The sequence below is a fragment of the Pollachius pollachius genome, assembly GCF_949987615.1.
Source record: "Pollachius pollachius genome assembly, chromosome: 2".
Classification (NCBI taxonomy): Eukaryota; Metazoa; Chordata; class Actinopteri; order Gadiformes; family Gadidae; genus Pollachius; species Pollachius pollachius.
The window spans coordinates 42290226-42313195 of record NC_136935.1 but is presented as its reverse complement, the minus strand read 5'-3'; the positions used below and the strand labels follow the sequence as shown (position 1 = coordinate 42313195).

Below are 22970 nucleotides of genomic sequence, written 5' to 3'. Positions count from 1 at the left end.
ACAGAGTAAGAGAGCTTGTGGAGCAATCATCCAAAAACATAAACTTTGAACAGGCACATCTCCTGCCCACTTTGACCTACAGTTATGAAAATTCATAGACATATGCGTCTCATTTTGAACACATTTATAATGTTAAGACTTCTACGACTCCTTTAGATTTCCCGCCATTTAGAATTTCTGAGTTTTGTGAAGGATCCCAGTTAAAATCCTTTGCGACATACCATTTATGGACCAGTATCTACCAATCATACCAGAAGAAAAGTGTGAACTACGAAAATAAAATCAAGCAAGAGCCACTGCATTTGGAAAGGGTTTGGTTGTATAACACAGCGTATACACATCAAAATTGTCTCCTGTGACTTTGAGTTCAGTATAAATGTTGTTCAGGAAATCTGAACAATAATTGTTCAGAAGCCCCAAATGTTTAAAGTTCCCATTACATGCCACCAGGTGTGAGTGTTATTAGCCGCTACAAGCCGTTTTGAAAATCTGGCTCTACTGACATCACAAGTGGGTGTGTCCACCTAGATGTGTGCTGGATAGGTCAGTTTACCAGCCCACCCAGTGGACTGTAGCAAACGTTGCTCGTCTATCGGTCGCACATCTAGGTGGACACCCCCACTTTTCAAACAAACCTGGTGGCATGTCGTGGGACCTTTTTAATTTGAGCACAACCAAATTTTTGGCGTTTGGGGTGAAGATCCTGACCAAGTGAGATGAAGTCAATCGACCAAACCAGCCCATAATTTGCTCCTCAAATACAATTTGGCCAATCATCCTCCAATGATTGGTGTTGACGTTCTTAAAGATACATGGGTCAATTTATCCAGATTGTACATAGAGGGTGCTATAGCAATCATCTAAAGGGCTAACTTTTGGCAAGCATATCTCCTGACTTCTTTGTCAGGAACCAGTAATGTACAACAACATGGCCGCCAGAGACCTAAATTGATCCATTCAGCTTTAAGGGCCCACACCTTGGGGATAACTTGGCAAGCAATATCCCTGACCATTTTGACCTACTGTCGTAAAACCATGTTTGCGAATCACCAGACCTAACCTCAGGTTATTCCATTGTAATTAACCCTCTTAATTAGGTCATATTGGTCTGTATTGGGTTCTGCCCTGCTGAATGCAGCTTTAATTCATAGTTGTTATTTATGCTAAACCAATAAAGCTTGTGAAGGCTAGATCTTTAAGCTTCATTGTATAGTTTTTTTGTTAGGTTGAATCTTTTTCATTCTTTTTGTTTAAATAATTAAAATATCCATTTAAATAGATTAAACAAGGCAAGCGGTTGAAGCATATTACAGTAACATGCAACGCCTGTCCACTGGAATTACTGTGATCACCGCAGATGCTCAGCAGCATCGCTGCTGGATTAATCCTGCCACTGCTCCACATCTTTTCTCTACCACGTTTTATTGCGATCTCTCGCCTCACTTTTTTGGCCCTGATCTCCTTCCTTAACCATACAGTCAACTGCAGCGTCCATAACTAAAGAATAGTTCATTACATGCGCTGTTTATTTGTGTAGGTGATCCACCTTGAACTTATGTGTCCCTCTTGGCTTAGGATACCTTTCACCCAGGACAACATGGTACTGTGTTTACAGTGTGATTTCTCTTGCAGCCGCGTGTGTGTGTGTGTGTGTGTGTGTGTGTGTGTGTGTGTGTGTGCGCGTGTGCGCTGCAAAGCCTCAGCGTTGTTGGCTGATTATGCAAACGGAGGAGTGAGGCCACTAATTAGTATGTTGATGTACCTTTTGTACCATAGTTGAGATGTGGGCTCAGCACCAAACAGGCAATTTGGCCCCATTACACGGAGAATGATTATATTATATCAAATTTTAAAGCAAGCAAGCAGGGCCTTGATGACATTTCTGTGTGTAGTTGACATTATTTTTGGGGTCACGGTGCTTATTGGTTCCTTTTGAGAGGTCATAAGTAGGCATGCACTAATTATTATTATATATATATATATATATATATATATATATATATATATATAAATACATTGTAAGCATCATAATGTCAGAATATCATGCTGGTGTAGGTTTCATCCGACCTTGAAGTGCTAGTTCTACTACAGGTGTCTGGGCTTGTGCTTTCAATGTGACTGAAGAAACGTGAATATATAAAGCAAAGCAAAAACAATATGTCAATGTTGCTTTACTAAGAGTATTTATGCTCTCTCTCTCGCTCTCTTGCTCTCAAGCTCCCTCTCCCAAGCTCTTAGTGTATTCACTCTGCAGGAGTGCGCTTCAGAAATGGACTAGGTTCTGGGTTTAGATTCATTGTTATTGTTGGCGCCATGAATAAAAGATGTGTGCCCCTGGCACTCCACCTTGGGGCCCATGAGACGCCGTAGCGGCAAAGCGGGGATGAATGTGTGCATGTAGTCGATCTCGGAACAGGGCAACCGGACACACTGTAGTACACAGTCAAACATCCAAGGGGACATCTATTATATCTATATTTGTGCACGCGTGTAGTTGATATCATTCAATCTTGCAGGATAATCCTCGAGGCTGTTTATCAACCCAGTCGTCCTCATTCCTCCAATGACGTTCATTCAGTTAACACCTGTCTGTTTTTCTTTGTTTCAAGGGTAGAGACGACCAACTAATCTCTTTCTCTGCCCTCGCTTAATTTGGGCTGTAGCCAATAGGGGCTGGAACACCAACCGGTTCTAAATGGGATAATCCTCTACCGTAGCTTTACATTCGGAGAAACGTATTGCTTCAACCCCCATGCACTGTAGGCCAGTTGAGATAAAAGTGATAAAATAAGTAAAAATACACCGAACATTCTGTGCTCCAACACCGCCAGGGAGCATTGGCCTGAATCTGGATAAGTCTTATTGGGCAGGGAAACTTTTGTCTCTTTGACATTGATGCAAATATTGGCTGCTCCTTTTCAAGACTTGTTTTTATTTTTGCAGGATTTATTGCCCCGATTTCCATATCACCTGAATATACTGTCCTTCGACAAACTGGCTCAAAGATTTAAGGGGGGAAAGTGAGGACAAACATCAATTCGCTCCCCTTCCTCTGTTAAAGCCAGACCTCGTTAGTGTGCGTGTGTGTGTAGTAGATTTTTCCGTCTGCGTGCGCGTGTGAAATTCAGTTTGCGTGTGTGTGTATAAATAAATGCTTTCTGTCCGTTCATTCAAATATCTTATACTGGCCATCTCTTTTTCTATTATGGATGACTTTATTTCAGAGGTTTTATTTCTGTGAGAGTGTGACGTCCTCACCCATATCCATGTTGTCTTCTTCTCCCCGTGTCTCAGGGCTGTAGCACGACAGCCTTTGTGTGTGCCTCTGTTCGCCTTGTCCTTCGGGGGCGTCGCCTCTCCTCTGTTGTAGTCCCCTTTTCCTCCTGCTCCCGTCAAGGCCTGTAGTTTATTTGGCAAGAGTCGCTCGGGGCCATATGGAATGTAATTTAAACCGTAATCAACAGAGTGTGTGTGTGTGTGTGTGTCACTGCGTGCTCGTGTGTGATTGCGTGCGCGTCGGTGTGTGAGCGATTGTGCACACAGTGATTGTTGACGTGCGTGTCCCTTTTTTTTTTATTGACATTGAGCTAACATAGACTTTCAGTTACCCCATACTCTGGCAAAGGCAGAATGAAACAAAATTACAGCAAAAGCAAGGATTCAGTTTTTATTTATTTTTTTAGGAAATCAAATTGCATTTCTGTGTGGCGGGCTTCCTCTCGTGAGTGTATGCAATATATCCTCGGCCTACTTACTGCCTTTATTGTCGGTTCTCTTATGTAATATCCTTGCGACTATGGCTGCGTTTCACTTGCTAGGGTGCTTCCTAGGGCTGCACGGCAGTTCTAGGAAATCAAGCCACACAGGGCCAGTTACTGTAATCTGCACACGAGACCTCCTAAAATGGCTCCTTCCAAACCCGGGGTTGTATGTTTTAGTGTTTTGGTTCCCCAGTCCTAAGCACTAGTTTGAAGGGATGTTGTAGCTGTATTTTAAATTCATAGCACTATAAATAACAGCCAGACCGCAACACCACTTCGTCTTATCGCTGCTCGCTGCAGGGCCTCTGGCTAAGGGGAAAGCATCAAATTGTCTTCTAAATGTGAGCGTGAAAAGACGTCTCAGACTGAAAAAAAACGATAATAAAGAGCTAAATATATCAACGGCACGCCGTAAACTACACAGCCTTGTATGATTTACATCAAAAAACCCTGGACCGGATCCTTGTGGATGTCTCATGTTCCGCTATTGGAATACCCATCCATCATTGCTGTGTTTGTTAGTGCTGCTGCTGTGCACCCAGTTGTATCACCCAGTTTGATAAACATCAAATGGAGAAATAATGATCATATTTGGAAAAAGAGAATACTTTTATACACACACACAGCGATACATAGATGATCAGTCAGCAGGTCACTTCAGAGGCTCACTGTCTTTTTATGGCAAGTTCATTAGAACCAAGTCAAGGCAAATTATATTCTCCTTCTGCTCTCTTTGCCTTTCTATCTTGACACTCTCACCCCCTCTCCCTCTCATCTCTCCTCCTCTCTCTCTCTAACCCCCATCCCTCTCCCCCTCCCTCTGCAGGGTGACTATGATCCAGTCAAGACCCGAGTACTTCATTTGAAGATGAATCCCACGAACGTTGCTAAGCAACAGAGGCAGCAGGAAACGGAGGCTCTTCGGGAGGAAGTGACACGACTGCGGGAGCACCTGCGCTCCCTGAAGGACGCCGGGCCCCTGGCATTGCAGGACGACCCCCACACTGGCAGCCCAGGCCTGGGCCTCAGCCTGCCCCCGTCACAGGAGGTGCTCGGTGAGACACACACAGACACACACAGACACACAGAGCAGTGAGCCCTGCTAGTGCTCATCAGTCGATATCTGAGGATAGCTCACGTTTGGTGAAGTGACCTCCACACACTCACTCTTATACATCACATGTATTCTGTCTAATTAACCCAACAGTTGAAAATTATCTTGTAAATGAGGATTAGACCAGCAATTATCACACGTTTTTGTAGGCAAATGGAAATTAACTGGCATTTACATTTTTGCACACCCTTATCACGTTGGCGTATAACTCCGACAAGCTCCTGATTTGCCCTCTTCCCCTACACAAGTGGAGTCAGAGGAGCCATGCATCATTATATGATAAAGAACATTCCTGCATCCCTCTTATGGCTCGGGAAAGGCTGACATTGGTTATTAATCTTGAGGATTTAATTTGACCTTTTCTGACTTATCCATATGTGGACGTTTCCCAACGGAGCGATGTTGATGGACCTTCCCCAACAGTCATTTTTAATAGAATAATTATGTAAAGTATATTTGCAAATGACATACAAATGGCTTAATGGGTTTACACAGTTGAGGATTCGGCACAGACAACGGCAGTGTTTTCCATGGCAGCGTTTTTGGTTTTTCCCCCTCAGTGGAAATCTTGTCACTTGTCAATCCCTATTCTGTTCCTGACATTTCTAGAATAAGACAGCCAATTTTTGACACCATAGACGTACATTTCCGATTTGTTTAGGTTTAGAAGAGTTAACAATAATCTGACAGCATAACTTCCATCCAACTGCATTTTCCCCCCGAAAATCCAAAAGCACGCAGTTACTATAAAACGACCTCCATCTGATATAAACGCCTAAAGCGTGTGTACTTGAAGTTGAAAGCTTTAAAGTACAGTATTAACTTTATTTTCTACGTTCAGTATGAAGTGAGAATGACTTATACAGATTTGCTATAGCTTTTGTGGACCTGAACATTGTGAAGGAGAAAATTGACTCCTCCGGGTGGAAATGTTATGTTCAGTGTTGTACATTGGGTCAGGGTGTGGTGTTAGTCTCAATGGAGATCAAAGAGGCTTTTAGGCAATGCGTGGTTGGAAGATGTGGGGCAAGTGGTCTCACAAATCATCTTATGTCTGATGGCGGACTACCTAGAATCTCAGTAAACTTTCTTTCACTTCAAATTTGTTTCGACCAATCATGTTTCTGGAAGCTGGCATGTCTAGCCGTACTTTACATGGAATGGATCACTACATTCATCTCAGATTCAGAACAGGACTGATAACCAAAACAATAGGATCCTCTTCCCATTGTAGTCTCCCTCGTTGACCAACAGCAAACACAAGCTCGGCCAACACTGGTAAACTAAACTTCTCCCGTAGCGGCTGGGAAGATGCCAACGTCCTCAAAGGAACATGCAGAGTTATCTGTCAATTGGCGTTTGCCTTTCTTACTCAGATTCAGACGAGTTGTTGGTGTCATTTATCAATGTCCGTCCAGAAGGAGAGTTGCTGGACTAGCATTTCTGTTAGCTGCTTCAATTCACTTGCAGAGCTGTAGTCCCCTTGTTCCAGCTCATGTGAATGGAATACACTTTTAATTACTTTAAAGTAAAAGACCTCAGATGTGTTCCAAAAGGTTGCTTATTCAAAATGACTACATTAACTACAGTGTAGTTTTTCTACAGGCATACAGTTAATTCTGCTCCGCTTCTGGCAAACAATGTTGAATTGTGTTTGAAGGTGCAGTTTTTGAAATTAAGTAGTAACTACATTCTTCTGTTTTTGTGCATAATAGTTGCATCTCAGACATCGTACATCTCAACACAAGTGATAACGAATGCAAGACAGGAGAGGGACCGGCATTCAAGATGACGGGGTTAAATATTTCATTTTATTCAAGCATTTAGGGTCTTCAAGTATGCTGGGCTAATTCATCTTCGATGAAACGTCAGAACGGTTCTATGTCTCTCACCCAGTCAGTTTCTCTCTCTCTGTCTGTGTGTGTGTGTGTGTGTGTGTGTCTCTCGCTTACTGAGATGGCTACATACCATCCGAACACAGGGTCGGTGTTTAAATATCATGGAGCCTTTTCAAAAGATCTTCGCTAACAATGCACAAACAGGCTTCTTCTTCTCAGATTCTCTCCATTTCCATCCACCTTGTCTTTTTATTAACCTCTTTACAAATCCCCATCTCTCTCGTCGCTGTCATCTCTCAAGTCCCTGAGCTCAGTGTGTGTCACCCTCTACTGCTTTTCTTTAATCTCTACTGTTACATGGGGTACATAATTGGTCATTGAATGTGTGGTTAATGGTCTTCGTTTATTGACTTTATTTATGTACATTATTTATGCACACACAAACAGAGGGATTATATCTTGCGAGGTGAGGAGAGCTCTATTGGAAGGAACTAATATGTGTGTGCGATTGTTGACGAGTCAACCATTTCTTGATATTTCAATATGAATGGATATGGCTGATTGAAGCTTGGTTGAATTAAAATCTCTTAGTAAATAGATGGCAGAAATTGTACCTAAAGGTAGGGTAGAGGCAATTAATTTTAGAAGACTTTTTTTTCCAGATTTGTTGAAATTCTCTTTTCATCCCGACAGCAATCAATAAATCAAAGACTCTGTGTCTGTCGCACGCCTGTACCCACGATGCACTGCTGGTGCAATTATAGTATCAGCTGGTTCTGGCTGGGTAGTACCGCAGAGGGTAACCTGTCAGCGGCACATCACAGATAGCCTAATAATCACAGTGCAGGAAATAGCGTCAAATTATCTCGGTGTGTGTAGACTAGCTTATGTTGTTACTGGCACTCGTTTTGAACAAGCGACTACCCTAAGCACATTGGAAATGTGTAGCAAGTTTTTAAAAGTGTATTCTCCTCAAAGAACAGGAGCAAGGCTAATGTAACTCTGCAAGTCGGAAGCGGCTAGGGGAAATGCCAACAAAGCAAACTGCCCTTCTGGATGTAAATTGTTGAATTTAACGACTTTTCTGAATCTAACTAAGATAGGCAATCGCCAATTTACAGATTTCTCGGGGTGGCCCTTCAAGTGTAAACTTGCTTATGTGGCATAACTACCATCTCTTAATATGGCCCAGAGCCAGGGCTATTCCAAATACCTATTTCTAAGATTTGGATGATTCAATTTTTTTTAACAAATAGCTGAATGTTCTTCCTTAACGAGCCCAATTAACATGGACCAAGGCCCAGTAGGCTTGGGCAAGCCTTTATGTATTAATTTAGTACAATCATGGTTATTCTAGGTGGCCAATATGAGATCCACTGGCCAGGGGGCGGAGAGAGGAAAGAGTGAACATTTCATTTAAAATAATGAAACATTAAAAAAAAAGTTAATAGCAATATCTCCTTTAAAACTCTTCGTTCTTTGCTTGGTGCGGCAATATCACAGCAGCATGTTCCGTTAAACGTTATTATCTTATCTTCAATACCACAATCCAATTCACATCCATATGGATTAATTTACGGAACACAGAGCAATGTTTGGACGAGCAGGCATATGGAGAAGCGGGTGTCAGATCCATGGAAAACAGACAGGAAACTGGTTTTAAAATGAACTTTTGCTGTTTAACGGGGCTAAGCGGTCGACATTCTGCTACACCAGAAACATCTCTCAATGCCAAGAAGGGCACAGTTTCTAAAGCTAATTTTTTATTTAATCTTAGTTCTGATATTACACTTATTGTTCCTATACACGGAGCACACCTAGAATCCGTCTGAAGGTGCCTCTCTCCCATTATTTCACTGTTCATCAGACATAATGGGCACATGTGCCCATTGGCCAAAGCAGAGCAGAACGAGTTATTCCAGACGTGGATTCTAGAGCCAGTACACTCCGTCACATAGTATATCTGGCACTTTCCAACGGTAGTCATGGTTGGATGCGTACAGAAAATGTAACCTAATCGGAACAAAGGGATTCGTTCATTAGTGAGTTACTTTTATCTATGTATGGTTGTGGCTTCCAGGGGTGGAACGGATTGAACATGATTTCATTGCGTACTTTTTAATTCATACAAGCAAGATACTTTAAATACTTGAATTTAAGTCTCTACTAGCAGTGTTTGGTTTGAGGGTCTCTGTTCTCCTTGTGGAAATGTACAACTTTGTTATTGTATTTAAGGGGCATTTTGGAAGAAAAATATGAGTCTGAAATGTTTCGCAATATGGTGGTTCAATCAATTGTCTGTTATGACCCTCACCGAAAAACTTATCTTCACCTGAAAACAGGTTGAAATTCCTTTCAACCACTCTCTCCTCAGTGTATTGTTGTAGAGCAGACATGTTTCTGTGTCTGCTTTGTCTGAGGGACCTCTATATTTTTTCACGACCTGAAAGAAAGTTAGACCACTAGTGCTCTGGAACATTTTTCAGTTCAGAAAGGGTGTTTGAGGAGAACCATTAGTTACGTCACTGCTGGACATTTGGCCAAATGTTCTCTGTTGCAACTTTACGGTTTGGAGTAAGAAGAGCATTTCCAACATCTGTAATTTTTTCAGATTAACTCTTTCTGGAGGGCGAGTGAAAGGAAAGGTCTGTTTTGTGAATAGGGCCCTTTAATGTCCACCTTATTCATCCAGGGTGTGTTAGTCGCTTTTTTTTTATCTGCACCTGACTCGTTTAGTGCACTGATCAGAAACGCTGATAAGTGCTGGGCCTCTCTCACGCTGCAGAATGAAACCCTTTTAAAGGCTGTTATGAATGCAAATATACAGAAAATCACAGGCTTAGGGTTAGATAATAAATATTCGGAAAAGCATGAAATTCTGTGACTGTTTTATCTACGGTGTTAAAAAGCTTATTCCCGTCATTGTGTCTGCATGCTTTTTTTGGCCTCCATTATTAAAAAACAAAAGGCAAAGGCAAATGATCAATCTGTGGGTATTTTGACATCTGCCATAAAATGACAAATTTCACATAATCTCACTCAGGAAAAAAGTGATTATCACCGCTGACAAGCTCGCACTTCCAGTGGAGAGGAGGGACCCCTGGGACGCACGGACAGACGTACACACTTATACTGCACGTGCAAGGAGACACACCCCACTCTATTTATAGTTCCCCGACACCTTCCTGTGGAAATTGAGTCAAATAGGCAAGAAATAGCAGACAAGGAGTTCTAGGGGAAGTGTGTGTGTGTGTGTGTGTGTGTGCGTGTGCGTGTTAGAAAAATGCTGACCAATAGATGTTCTTGGTTGCTTGCTGTCGTAGGAATGACTGAGTGCACGAATGAATTGACTGGTCATGATGAAACTCGCATGGAGTAATACCTCTAATAAGAGCAAGGTCAAACTGATGCTAGAAGGCCAACACCTACTTAGTATCATGATGCATTGTTTCATTTTTACCCTGCCATTTGCCATCTGAATACGCTTGGTCAGGATTTCAGCACGTTACCCCGCACATCAGCATAAAACACAACTGATGGATAATGTTAATCGTTCGGTGATGTGTTTTCTCCCCATAGTTTATAAATAATGGAATCCGAAACCACCTATGATCTCAGTCCAATTTGACCAAAACCCCCTCACTTAATAAGTCGGTGAGACTACTGGCATATCCATCGGTGCTCTCCTATTACAGCACTTCATCCAGAGTAGAGGGCCATATGAAGTGCAAACAGTCGTTTCTCGCGGGGTACTGGTGTTTGATGCAAACTAGAGCTTAGTTCAGACATCGTATATTACATCTGTTCCTGCTAAAACCTCCAAGCTGTTGGTTAAGGAAAAGCAATCATGTTCACGCAGGTGGCACATTGAATGAATGTTTAAAAGTCGATAGACGAGACACTCATGGTTTTCGTTGAACATGATAAAAGGAAAGATTCATGTGCGTTCGTACGTTTTCAAATGAATTAAGTTGCTTGTCGGTGCAAATGTCTCTCTGTTCCCGAGCTCTGCACTCTCGTGTTAATATTAAGGCCTTTTGGAGAAATGGGTCTATGAAATGTATCACATTTCAACAACCGTGGCACTTCGTGTTATTAAGAACAACTTTAACCCTCTGTATTGTATCAGTCACAAATACAGTACAAACATATACACTTACCAAGGGCGGCAGTAGCTCAGGAGGTAGAGCGGGTTGGCTGGCAAACGCATGGTTGCTAGTTCGATCCTGCTAGCTGAGTGTCGAGGTGTCCCTGAGCAAGGCCCCTAGCCCTAACTGCTCCCAGCGAGGTAGCTGTCACCTTGCATGGTTTACTCCGCCGTCGGTGTGTTTATGTCAGGCAATTTTGTAAAGCGCTTCAGGTAAAAGTGCTATATAAATGCAGTCCATTTACCATTTACTTTCCCCCCCACAGCCCTCTCACACACTTAATGTATGGTGTATGTTCTGGCACTAAATGTTGTAGCGCCTTAATGTACACAATCAGATCTATTTTTTTTGTCTACGGAGAATGAGTTAACCTCAACATTGTTAGTGCTTGGCACTAGGTTCTATGAACGTCCCTACTGTACCGACAGCGATATATTGTTTCTCTTTCTTCTGACAAATGTACTTATTGTAAGTCGCTTTGGATAAAAGCGTCTGCCATATGGCCTAAATGTAAATTAATATTGAACACTTGTTCGAGTGTGTGACGGGAAATCGGGCTGAACGTTTGATCAAATTCAAACAAACATCACGATGCAATAGAACGCAATTTGGACAAAGCAAAGGAAAGAGCAGTTTATATGTTGACTGCTTCCAATGTTGTGTTGGTCATACTATAGAAAGGATTATTGCTTGTTTAGTGAATAATACAGAACATAAGGAACTTTAAAAAGAAAAATTGCAAAGTAAATCACAATCGTAATATTGGTTGAAATAATTGCCATTGTTCAAATTGTTCAGCCCTAACGGGAAAAAATCTCGCCGGTATCTCTGTCCAGCATTGACTCCGCAACACATTCTCCGTCCTCTCTACCAGATCTGCGTAAGCAGATGGAGAGCTCCGAGATGAGGAACAAGCGGCTGAAGGAGGTGTTCCAGAGGAAGATCCAGGAGTTCCGCACTACGTGCTACGTGCTGACAGGCTACCAGCTCGACGTCACCACGGAGAACCAGTACCGCCTCTCCTCCGTGTACGCTGAGCACATGGACGACTCCCTGCTCTTCAAGAAGGTGTGTGTGTGTGTGTGTGTGTGAGAGGGATTGGATGGGAATTGCTGTTTCTGCACTGTGTGTGTGTGTGTGTGTGTGTGTGTGTGTGTGTGTGTGTGTGTGTGTGTGTGTGTGTGTGTGTGGTTAAAATCAGTGGGTGTGCAAAGGAGTGTGTTTTTGGCTTTATGCCAGTGTCCGTGCGGTTAAACAATGCATGTCCCCGTATCTCTTGCCTCTGAAGAGGTTCCGGTGCTCTCCTCCCTGCCTCTCGAAGCCCTTTTGATCTTCTTTTCATCCATTCTTCTCTCATTGTCTCCGTCGTTTTCTCTTTAATCTTCCCAAAATGCCTTTCACTCGTACTGCTTTTCTCTCTGCGTTCCCTCCTCTTTTTGTCTCTCTCCCTCTCTCTCTTTCTCCTGCTCTCAAAATGTATTTCATCAAAAAGAGCTTCAATGGCGAGGTATGACACGGATCAGTACAAGGACTGTCAAAATAAAATCTCTACCCCAACACACACACATATTCATATACTTATGCATACACAAACTTGCATACAGGGAATGCCCCAGGATATTTATAGTGGTTGATTGCCACTGCTTTGCTCTTGGGCTGGGACTGTTACTTTAAAGGAAGATAAGGCGGATAGGGTTGTGTGTTTGTGTTTCCTTTGTTGTGTGTCTAATCTGGAGCACTGAGCCCACCTGCGACCCTGCCAGGAGAGATAATTCACTGTCGATATTTATTAACCTCAGAGCACCATCCCACGCCAATGCATGCATGCTGATTAACCCATACTAACGCACACATACTCGCACACATGCACACACAATTCCTTATAGTTGCGCTCAAATGCACACCTCCTCAAATTCCACCACACAGTGTCACACCTCACTTCGACTTGGCTCACAACGCTGTCGACCTAAGCATAAATATACATATATATGCATGTGTATACACATGCAGGCACACACAAACACACACACACACACACACACACACACACACACACACACACACACACACACACACACACACACACACACACACACACACACACACAGATACACAGATACGGACACACACGGAGATACGGACACACATGGACGGACAGCAGATGCCAACACCTCTGCTATTAGTATTCCTGGTGTGTTCGCTGCTGTTCCAGTGTACATGACGGCTGGCCACCCAGGAGAGACAAAAGGGTCTGTACTACTAATGGACTAGGACACACATGCACGCACACGCATGCACGGATACACACGCAAACACGTGCGTGCAAACTTGTGCGCACACAAGACATCCACTGTGGGGGAATACCGTGCACAGCTGGTGTTTATTGGCCAATTCATTTGTGCAGGATTTTTAATCTTGTAAATAACAGAATATAACAGATTAATGTTAGGGGAAGGGATCAGACGAGTCGGTAAGAAAGAGGGAAAGTGTGGATTTTTGGACCAGAACTCTAACATTTGAATCCAATCTGTAATTACTTGTACTCACCTCAGCTAGCAGATAATCCTCCGCTAATATCCAACTCTAGTAGTGTAACACAATCTAATCCCTTTCTCTGACAGTGTTAACTGTCTAACCCAGCTCTGTCTCTGTCTCGGTCTATGTCTCCCCCTTCCTTCCCTCATACATCTGTATGTATGTATTTCCACTCCATCTAACACCCATGCTTTTACGTCTTACACAGACCTGTATCTTACTTGAATTAGATGGCAAAAGTTTGGCGTTAGTGTCAACCAGATTCATTTCCTTTTGTCTAATTTGTTATACCGTCTCCAACTAATTAATCCCTACTGTGCACTTCTGAACACTTTTATCCCTGGCGTTATCTTAAAGCGGATAAATCTCACAGCACAGACCAAATGTGTGTTTAATGATCCGCAGTCAGGAAGTAATCAGCAGATTAGATAATAGTATGGTACATTTTGATAAGAAGGGGAAATATGAAACTGCATGCTTCCGTTATATAAACAGGTATATTTATACATTGATGCTATATGCAGTTGCTTGTTTTATGAACTTAGTTTCATTTTAAAGGTCTTGTTTTATCTAGTTTGGTCACACAGTTGACGCAGAACATCCAACACATTTTACCCAAGGACAGCTTCTCCTCGGACAAGCACTCAAACATTCATAAATATAAATCTCAATACATGTTTTTTAAATACATACAATTATGAATATATTATATACTTTTATTTGGGTGGGGAAAAAAAACAAAATAGTGTGCGGTAGGGTGGCAGGGGTATTTGAAGCGCACCCCTAGGTGAGAGGTTTGATTAGCCTTGGTGATTAGGTAGTTATGATGATGCTCATCAGACAGATAAACGGCTCCGCTTGGTACGGGAGCAATTTGACACACTTGATCCTTGCAGAAAACCTGGTGGGATTTAGAACTATTCTTCAAACTTTAGTTCAGATGTAGTAAAAAAATCTACTAAGAAATGTCGTTACAGCACAAAACAATTTGGCTATCGATCGACATAACACAAACCAAGCTTTTTTTCTGTATTCAAGCTCAGTTCAGTTCTTTTTTTCAGTTTATGTTAAGCTTCAGATGTACAACTTTCAAATCCTCTTTTCTTTATCTGTATACTTGCCTGATATTAGGAGTTAAAAAAAATATATATATATATATATATATATATATTTCCCTATTATTGTAACGGTTTCTAGCTTGGATCATGATGCTTGGCTTGCTTCAAAAAAAAGTAACCACATTAATCTTAATTCTATATAAGACCTCCCCCATGTTGGCTTTGCAATCTCAGAGAGCAGACCAACCACTGGGCTTGGACAGTTGGACAGCCTCTGCTGTTGATCGGACGTTTAGCACACACACACACTCACACGCTGAGCTGCAATGTCTACACAGCGCTGATTTATTGCTTCAAAAGGTTCGCCAACAACGGCTAAGAATCCCGTCCTCTACTGTTCCTCTTCTCTTTCATCCTTAATGAAACTACGAGATACAATCTGGGACAGCGCATTAAAACCTCACCGCCATTAACTGAACGAGAGGACCGGGTAGAGAGACATTTTACAGGGGTGGGGGGTGTTGGAGTAGTAAGGAAGGGCAATGTCTACATCTTGTGCTGTTTGAGTGATTGGGGTCTTAAAGACGGCTTGTAGTGTCGTCTTAAAACTGTGAAGCGCTGTAGACCTCTGAGGTTGAGTGCAGATTATACAATTTTGGGTTATTTTAGGTTAGCGAGGTCCCTCGCTAACCGGGAATGGGGTTGCAATATTTACTGCATCCTCGTTTAGAAACAAACCCATGCCTTGGTTCCTTCCATGTAGCCCACTCATGTTATTGCCAAATGTCAATACCATTTAAAAGCAATAACTGGCGCATGTACTTAAAATGAAGTTTAAAATAAAGACCTACTAAAATCCATGAGCTGATGGGATCCAGCTCTTAACTGCATCTGGTCTTAAAGATTAAATATTATAGACATTAAAACAAACCAGTTAAACTGGAAAGCAATGCAATACTGAGAAAGTCATTTTCAAGGCTTGTTCCATTTCATTTAACATATTTCCAAACCTACCCCAAACGACATTGAAAAGCATAATGGATGAAAAGCATGTCATCCATCAACAAAAAAGCATTCAAACAAAACAGTATTTGAATAGGCTTTTAGTCAGAGGAGATGAGGTATTTTACCTAAAGTCTGAGGGAACACCCTGTTTCAGCTCGAACTTCAAATACTATGAGTATTTAAAACATATGTTTTGGGCTGTGAGTTCTAGGAAGGAGGTGGGGGGAGGGGTTGTTATCCCCATGACCACACCAACTTTGTGCTAACCCTTTTTATAATACCGTTGTTGTGTTTGTGCATTATGGGTAATGAAATCCCCTCAGACACGTACATCAAAATCCAGTGCTGGCCAGACGGAGATCAATACTTCCACAAACCTCATCACCGGTGTCCTTTTGTCGTGACGACACAGAGTATCCTCAAAGGCCCTTTGATGTCACAAAATGACCATTCACAAACTGGTTGACAACTCATTTTTTCTCAAAATTCCAGTCTTATTTTAGTTAAAGTTAAAATATTGTAAATGGTTTTGGGTTCACTCACCCTTTTGAGAATGCAAATAGTTAAAAGAAGCAAAGGCTCAAGCGAATTGTTATTTCTTTGTATATTTTAACCTTCGAAGGAAAGTAACAAACATTTATCTGAATGCCTGGTATTACCTCCCCAAAAGGACTTCGATGTAGTTACTTTTCGTAAGGTCAGCAGGTCTAATTTGCTGAACGCCTCGCGTCCATGTAACCTCTCTCATCTGGGCCTCAATGTTCAGCCTTCAACCAGAATCTCTCAGAAATTCTTCTACATTTGTTATTGACATAAGGAATGACATCTTTATTTCTGGATATTGCTATTTCTATATCCGTGCACGTTTGTGTGTACTTAATCCTTCTTGTGGAGTTAGTCATTTTTCTTATTAAGGATTACAGACAGATTCTGACCTTGAGAGAGGGAGAGAGAGAGAGGGAGAGAGAGACTCTGGTATTCATGGGCAATATGATCATTATAAAGGGATTATAAAATATGATTATAATTCACCATTGAGTGGGTGGTGGAGTAATGAAGAGACAGAAAGCTTATTTTATTGACTGAATTATGTATATTTTCTGCTCACTGTCTCGAAAAAACCAACAAAGAAAATATAATGCTTACCGCTCCAATGTGGACATCAGTTAAGATAAACACCAGTCAACAAAAGGTCTCATCTGTAAACACAGACCACACAGGGGGAACCGGAGAGATCTATGTGATTCAGTGGTGTTCAGGTGGCTATGTCGATGGCCTCTTGGTTACTCAAACCTCTCTGTGAGGAACCAGAGAGCGCAAATCTAGCTGAGAGCTGGGGCAAAATACACCATGTTGATTCTGATGTCTCCTGACAGTATTCTGCCCCCTCTGCCCTTGGGAGATGGGGGGGGGGTTGGTTCCTGTGTGTGTGTGTGTGTGTGTGTGTGCGTGCACGTGTATGTGTGTGTGTACGTGCAGGTGTTTGCTGTGCCCCTTCTCCTCCCTGGGCGCATGTTGAGAGCTTATGTCAGCTGGCGCCGTGGTAACACGATACATCTGAAGCACCCAGAAGTCCGGCCGACTTCATGAATATCGCTGAGGAGCAGAGCAGCTCCAGAAGGCTGGGCCGCACCAGAGACCAGGCCTGCCCTGGTCGTCACCTGTTCATCAGAGCCATTGATTTTGATATTTTACGATTCATCAATGAGCCACAGTTGGTGTGGACACTTCGATGAGATTTTCCCCGAAGAGGTATGGGTGGAAGTACATGGCAGACCGAACTACACTGAGCCAGTTCACGGACGCATTACGGGCACCGTGGTAACCGCCGGCGGCGGCTGGCCCCCGATGCGGCTGGCCCCCGACGACAGCGTTGTTAGGGTTCATAAGGAGCCATTAGCCGTTATTGTATCGAGTGAGGCTGCGGGACTCAGTTTGAAATGTGAAAGCGTCCCTCCCTGTGCGTTGCTGTGCAATTCATCATGTCACGCAGGTGTTTGCACTCTGCGGTTGAGAGCCATCCGCCACTCCGGTGACCTTCCGAGCTAAAGAGTACAAACGGGGGGGGGGAAGGTGATGAAACCAGACACTTGGTTGTTGTTTAGCCGCTTACAGTTGCAAGTGTTGAAATCCAACCGTCTCAATAGGTCGTATTGATTTTAAGCGGTAAACAAGGTAAAGATCTGTAGAAATGGGTGGGCAGAAACTGTCCCCAGATCATTTTTTTCTCTCTTTCGCTCCGTCTCTCTCTCCTCTGCCTCTCTCTCTCTTGTCCCCGGCCCCTGTCTCTTTCGTACTCATTGTGCTATCGCATGCATAAAAATGCCAAAATCTGCATTTAAATTGAAAGCTATTCATTTGTAGATTTCAGATTATTCAATTAATCCCTCTTCTCTTTTTTCCTAGTTATTATTTATATATATATATATCCTTCATCAGCGGCTATAGTATCCAGCCTGAGTGCATCGTCTACGTGCTGCACCGGTGTTCATTCTACCCAACAGGAGAGGGGTTACGTGCCCGGTCTCAGACCGGTAGAAATGCCAGAGACAAGTGGACATTTAAAAAAGGGAACAAAGGTTAAAACGAGAGTGGATATTCTCTCGCTCTCACACTCACTCTCTCTCTCCGTCACATTGAGCCGGTGAGAGCGGATCTCACTGGCCAGCGTGTGAGGCGCGTGGAGTGGAAGGACGGTGGCCTCATTAGCAGAAGGCAGTGGAAGACAGAGGTCAGCCGCTCTGTGACCCTGCCTGTCAGCACCTCCATATAGAGCCATCTGTCACCCACCACACACACTCCTGCACACACCAACACGCACACATACTGCTACCGGCACCACGCACATGAAGTTGGTCATTTCCGCCAACGCCTGTTGCCAGTGGGTGTGATTAGCCCACCGGTTGTGACACTGTCTGGGTCCAGGCTGGAAGAGAGAGCGAGAGAGAGAGAGGTGTGGGGGGGGTGATTGAGTTTCAAAGCATCGCCCTACTCCATGGTCTGGTGAGGTCATCACACAAGCCCCGCCCCGAATCTCAGAGCCAGGCACGATTGATTTCCATTAATTGGACGCAGAAGTAAAAAGTGGAGCCGGGCCGGGCCAGTGCCTCAAACCCCACGTTGCGGTCCACGTTTGTCCTTCGTCACTTTTTCTTTGCTAGATTTTTATGTTGAGAAAGTCTGAGGTAGTTTCAGTTGCTTCCCCCCCCCCCCCCCCGTCTCCCAACTTGTTCCGTGAGATGTCAGTTTGGTTTCTTTCGCCGGGGGAATAATTCCTTTTCCATCCCGGTATCAGCGGGTACCCGCACCTTTTTGTTGTCCTATCCCCCCGGCTGATTTTCCTGGTGAATTTCGTCGTTTCCCCCAACACAGATTCCGGTGTATTTTTTCATAAAGGTCAGATATTGTTTAAAACACGTTTGTTAGGAAGGTGTGAATATGCAAATTAGAATTGATAAGGTCAGCATTTGAATAAAGCTGTTGTTTTTTTTAAGAAGGGAAAAACAAACCCTTCTTTGACCTTCTTTGTGAAGTGGTTTGAAATCCTCCCGTTGGAAGACTAAAAAAGACCCAAACACCTGACTACCGATGTTTGGAGACTCACTTAAACGATATTGTCGCGTTGCACTTTTGTCATTTTTTACAAAATTCGGGTGCGAAATCCCAGTTGTTACGGCAACACGCGCGTCACCGTTGGGCTTTTTGTAAATTTGACATGGAGGAAACTGCTGCCACTACCATATCTTCTGGGTCTTGCTCAATGGTGTGGCCCGTGTGTCACCTTTCTGACAGTATGTTGGGAATTCTCTGGAAGGGAAAGTAGAACTTGTTTGGTTAATTGGGTCTGCTGGCTCCACAGTCACATGGAGATGCACACGCGTTACATTCCACCGGTGGAAATGGGGTTGAGGGGCGGAATTACTGAATTCACACCAGCTAAAATCCATGATATTAAAAAAAAAAATAGAAGGGCGAGAAGGCGATACTTCTGAAATGAATCTCAGCCGCTTCTGCTGCTTTTATTAATGGCTCCTCTCTATCCGGGGTTCTTTCGGTTTTCTACCAGGGGCAGTTAGAAGGGTGTTTGACTTGATTGACTTTGATTATGATTCTTCGATCTTTCCCCCTGTGGCGGCTGGTGACCTCCTACATATCCTACAGCTTACGTTGAAGCGATCCACCCTCGACCTGCACAATACTAATCCAGTACATTCTACAAGAATTGAATCCCCTTGAATCGCAGGTTCTTCTTTTCCTAAGGTCGCATTTACCGCAATCCTTTTTGAGTGCTGAAATCCTATAGATACTGCTCAGGCAGCCTGGAGCTGCTTGAATAAGACTCAAGGGAGCTCTGGTCTAAGCTTGCAGAGTGAGTGTGACACTTGCATCTGGTCTACACCTCTCTGCTCATGTATGTCATCCACATAGACTGCAACATCCCGGTTAGGTGTCGTTCACCTTATGCGATCCGTGTTGGGCTCTGGCTAACCTTTCCCGGGCCCCACCCTGGGGTATGTCTTGAGCGCGTGGTGCGATCAAGCGAGCAAGCATGCGTGAAGAACTCGAGGTGTTCTGTGGTTCTCCGGAAGACCGGGCGTTTATCCCGGGCTTTGTTGAGCTCCTTTTCCAGCCCATGAACCTCTCACCCCCTGCTACCTGCACCAACACCATGATGCATACCGAAGTACATGCACATAGGCACCCATGCATACTGGTGCACACATGCACATACACATGCACCTACAGACACATGCACCCCCGTGCACACATGCACTCGTTCAATTTGTTCGCTGTGGACAGCTTCACCTGAAAGTGTTTCCGACAATGACATCTCCATGGTAACAGCCTGCGGTGTTTACCTTGGCCAGTGTGTGCGCGTGTGTGTATGTGTGGCTAGGAGTTGGAGGTTGAGAATACAGCAGCAAAGGTGGATTAGAGTTAAAGTGGAGCATTGCAGATGGAATGAGTGAGGAATGCCAGTGGGATTGTTGATGGGTCATGCTTTAATTTCCCCGACATGCTCCAACTATGGCATCCCACCTCTGTCTGCAGCCCATCAACATAATTTTTGGCTTATTAACTTCATCCAATGTTTCATTGTCTCGTTCACACACACACTGTTATCTGTGTGTTCAGATACTCTACACTGCAGTGCTTAATACACTTCTTCCTACTGGTTCATTTAGGATGATTTGATCATCTTGGAGCTGAGTCACTCCCTCTCTGAGGTCGACATCTTTTGGTTAGACGGATGCACTCCCCCCTCCCACTCTGTACTGTACTGCGGGCCCGGTTGTGTCAGCCAGCTGAAATGCTGGAGCAATTTAAAAGGATCAGGCCCGGGATCGCTCTGCTCGACTGGCTTCACAACATTATACAAAATAATAGGATCAAGGGCAAACTACAGCCGGGTCATCCTTTCTAATGCCTCGCTCGTGTGTGACTCTGAACTCTTGACTGAGGGAAAATATGCAATTTGTAACTCCTTCTCTCCTTGGTGAATTAGAGCCGCATATCCGATTGCTTGGACTTAAATTGGCGTGTTTTGATTTTGAGGGTGTATTTTGTGTTTTGCTCTGTAGCATTGACATGTTGTTGACATATTGCCGACCACAACTTCAATGAATGCTGAAGTGTCCCTCTGATTAGCTGATAGCAGTGGCATACACAATCCTTTTCTTCCTCTTCTCTCAACCTTTAGTTAAGAAAAAACATATCTTCTGCTCGGTAACAGAAAGACTCTTCAAGCTAGACCTGGCTTGTTCATTGTTTTCTCCATTTCCTTTTCTCTAAATATCAATTTTGTCAAGAGCGTCCTCAGTGCTACCGAGGAAAATTGCAAATGTGGTTAGTTCTGTTTTCCTGCCCGCTCCCCACAACAACCAGTTACGGCTCGTCCCAGCGGAGCGGCAGAGTTGCTGCGCTGTCTGCTTTTGTGTGCGGCAACACCGAACTTGGTTTCATTAAATTAGCTGGTAATATAGGTCAACCCCATGGCTGCTGATGATGCCTGCGCCCCAGCGCCCAAACTAAATAGTCCTGATGTTGAGCCTCGGCCGGCTCCTCTCATTACTCTCCAGTATGAATTGGTATTATCTCCAAATTGTGTTATTTTCCTGAGTCTGCGCTTTAGCGCCAAAGTGTTAGTGATGTGGTTGTCCTGGGTTGCACCCCACCCCCACCTGGTTATCAGTCCTATCTTTGCTTCCTTTTCAAAGATAGCTTTATTTCGTTTTTCAAATGGTGGGCGAAGGTTTTTTCATTGCCCACGGTTTTACATGCGCACGGGCACACATGCACACGCACGCACGATAGAGAAAGAAAACTTCTCCATGTCTTAATATTATTCCAGAGTGTCCAGGGAACCCTGTGTGTACGTGAAGGTGTGTGTGTCCCCTCCCTCTGTGCAATCCTTTAATTACTTCATCCCTCGTTTCCCTCATTCCCCTCTTTTCTCTCTCCTTCCATACATCGCCCTGAGCTGCTGCTTTCCTTTTAATTAATCCAGGCAGATTTAGACACCACCGTCGCCCTGTTGTGTGTGTGTGTGTGTGTGTGTGTGTGTGTGTGTGTGACTCACGAACACATGCACCCCACAATCCCAAACAGGCATAAACAACTCTTTTTTTTTTTCTTCAATTGATCCGGCCTCACCGCAAAGTGGCTTTTTTCCTCCCCTGGATGTGAAGCCTGTGATGGAATACCCTGACTTTTATATATGAGGTAATGTCCTTTGTGTGTGTGTGTGTGTGTGTGTGTGTGTGTAGGGCCCCAGTGGCGTCATGCACCTGATGGAGACGGAGTTCTCCAAGACTCTCGGGGAGATGGTTGCCCTCCACCTGCATCACCAGAAAAGCATCCCCGCCTTCCTGTCCGCCGTGACCCTTGACCTCTTCAGCCGGCAAACGATCTTCTGAGCCAATCAGAACAAAGCATGTGATTTTGTGTCCCCGTGGTTTTAGTTTTTTATTGCCTCTCCTTTTCTTTCACAGGATGCGGAAGGTGGTCGTGGAAGGAAAATGTGTCGACAGATTTAACACTTAAGTGGATCAACAGTCATTTGGTACACTAGGAAATTAAAGCTGTATTCCTCTCGTCGTCAGCCCCACCTGTAGGGATTACATTTTGGTGAAAGAGAATGATATGGAAATGTGTGAAATTCAATGACGCGCAATATTGATATAGACAGGTGGCTAATGTGTGTATTTTGTCGTTGCTATTTGACAGTGTATCACGGGATTGAGGATTTGTGGGTTTTTTTCTATTTTTATGAATAAAGTGCAAGTATTTACTTCTAATTGTATCATGTGTGTTTAAGAAGGAGTATGTCTGTAATCAAGAGAATTAACTAGTTTGTATCTTAACTTTTTAAATTCTTGTTTTGGCACGGAATACTCTAGACAGATAACATTTTCCCTCCATAATATCAAAATTGAATTGCAGTTATAAGTTGTCAACATGTAACCAACATGTTATTATACATTTCAATAATCAGTTAGTATCCATTTTAT

At 43.5% G+C, this 22970-nt stretch overlaps 1 protein-coding gene across 1 annotated transcript in view; it reads left to right on the top strand.

Annotated features, from left to right (window-relative positions):
* The window catches only part of mad1l1 (mitotic arrest deficient 1 like 1), a 43045-nt gene extending 20300 nt beyond the window's left edge, over positions 1–22745 (top strand). The window contains exons 16-18 of the mRNA XM_079730811.1: positions 4588–4816; positions 11736–11929; positions 22227–22745. Coding sequence (XP_079586937.1) covers positions 4588–4816; positions 11736–11929; positions 22227–22376 — 573 coding nt within the window. The 3' untranslated portion in view covers positions 22377–22745. The remainder of the gene's footprint in view (positions 1–4587; positions 4817–11735; positions 11930–22226) is intronic.
* The last annotated feature ends 225 nt before the right edge of the window (positions 22746–22970 follow it).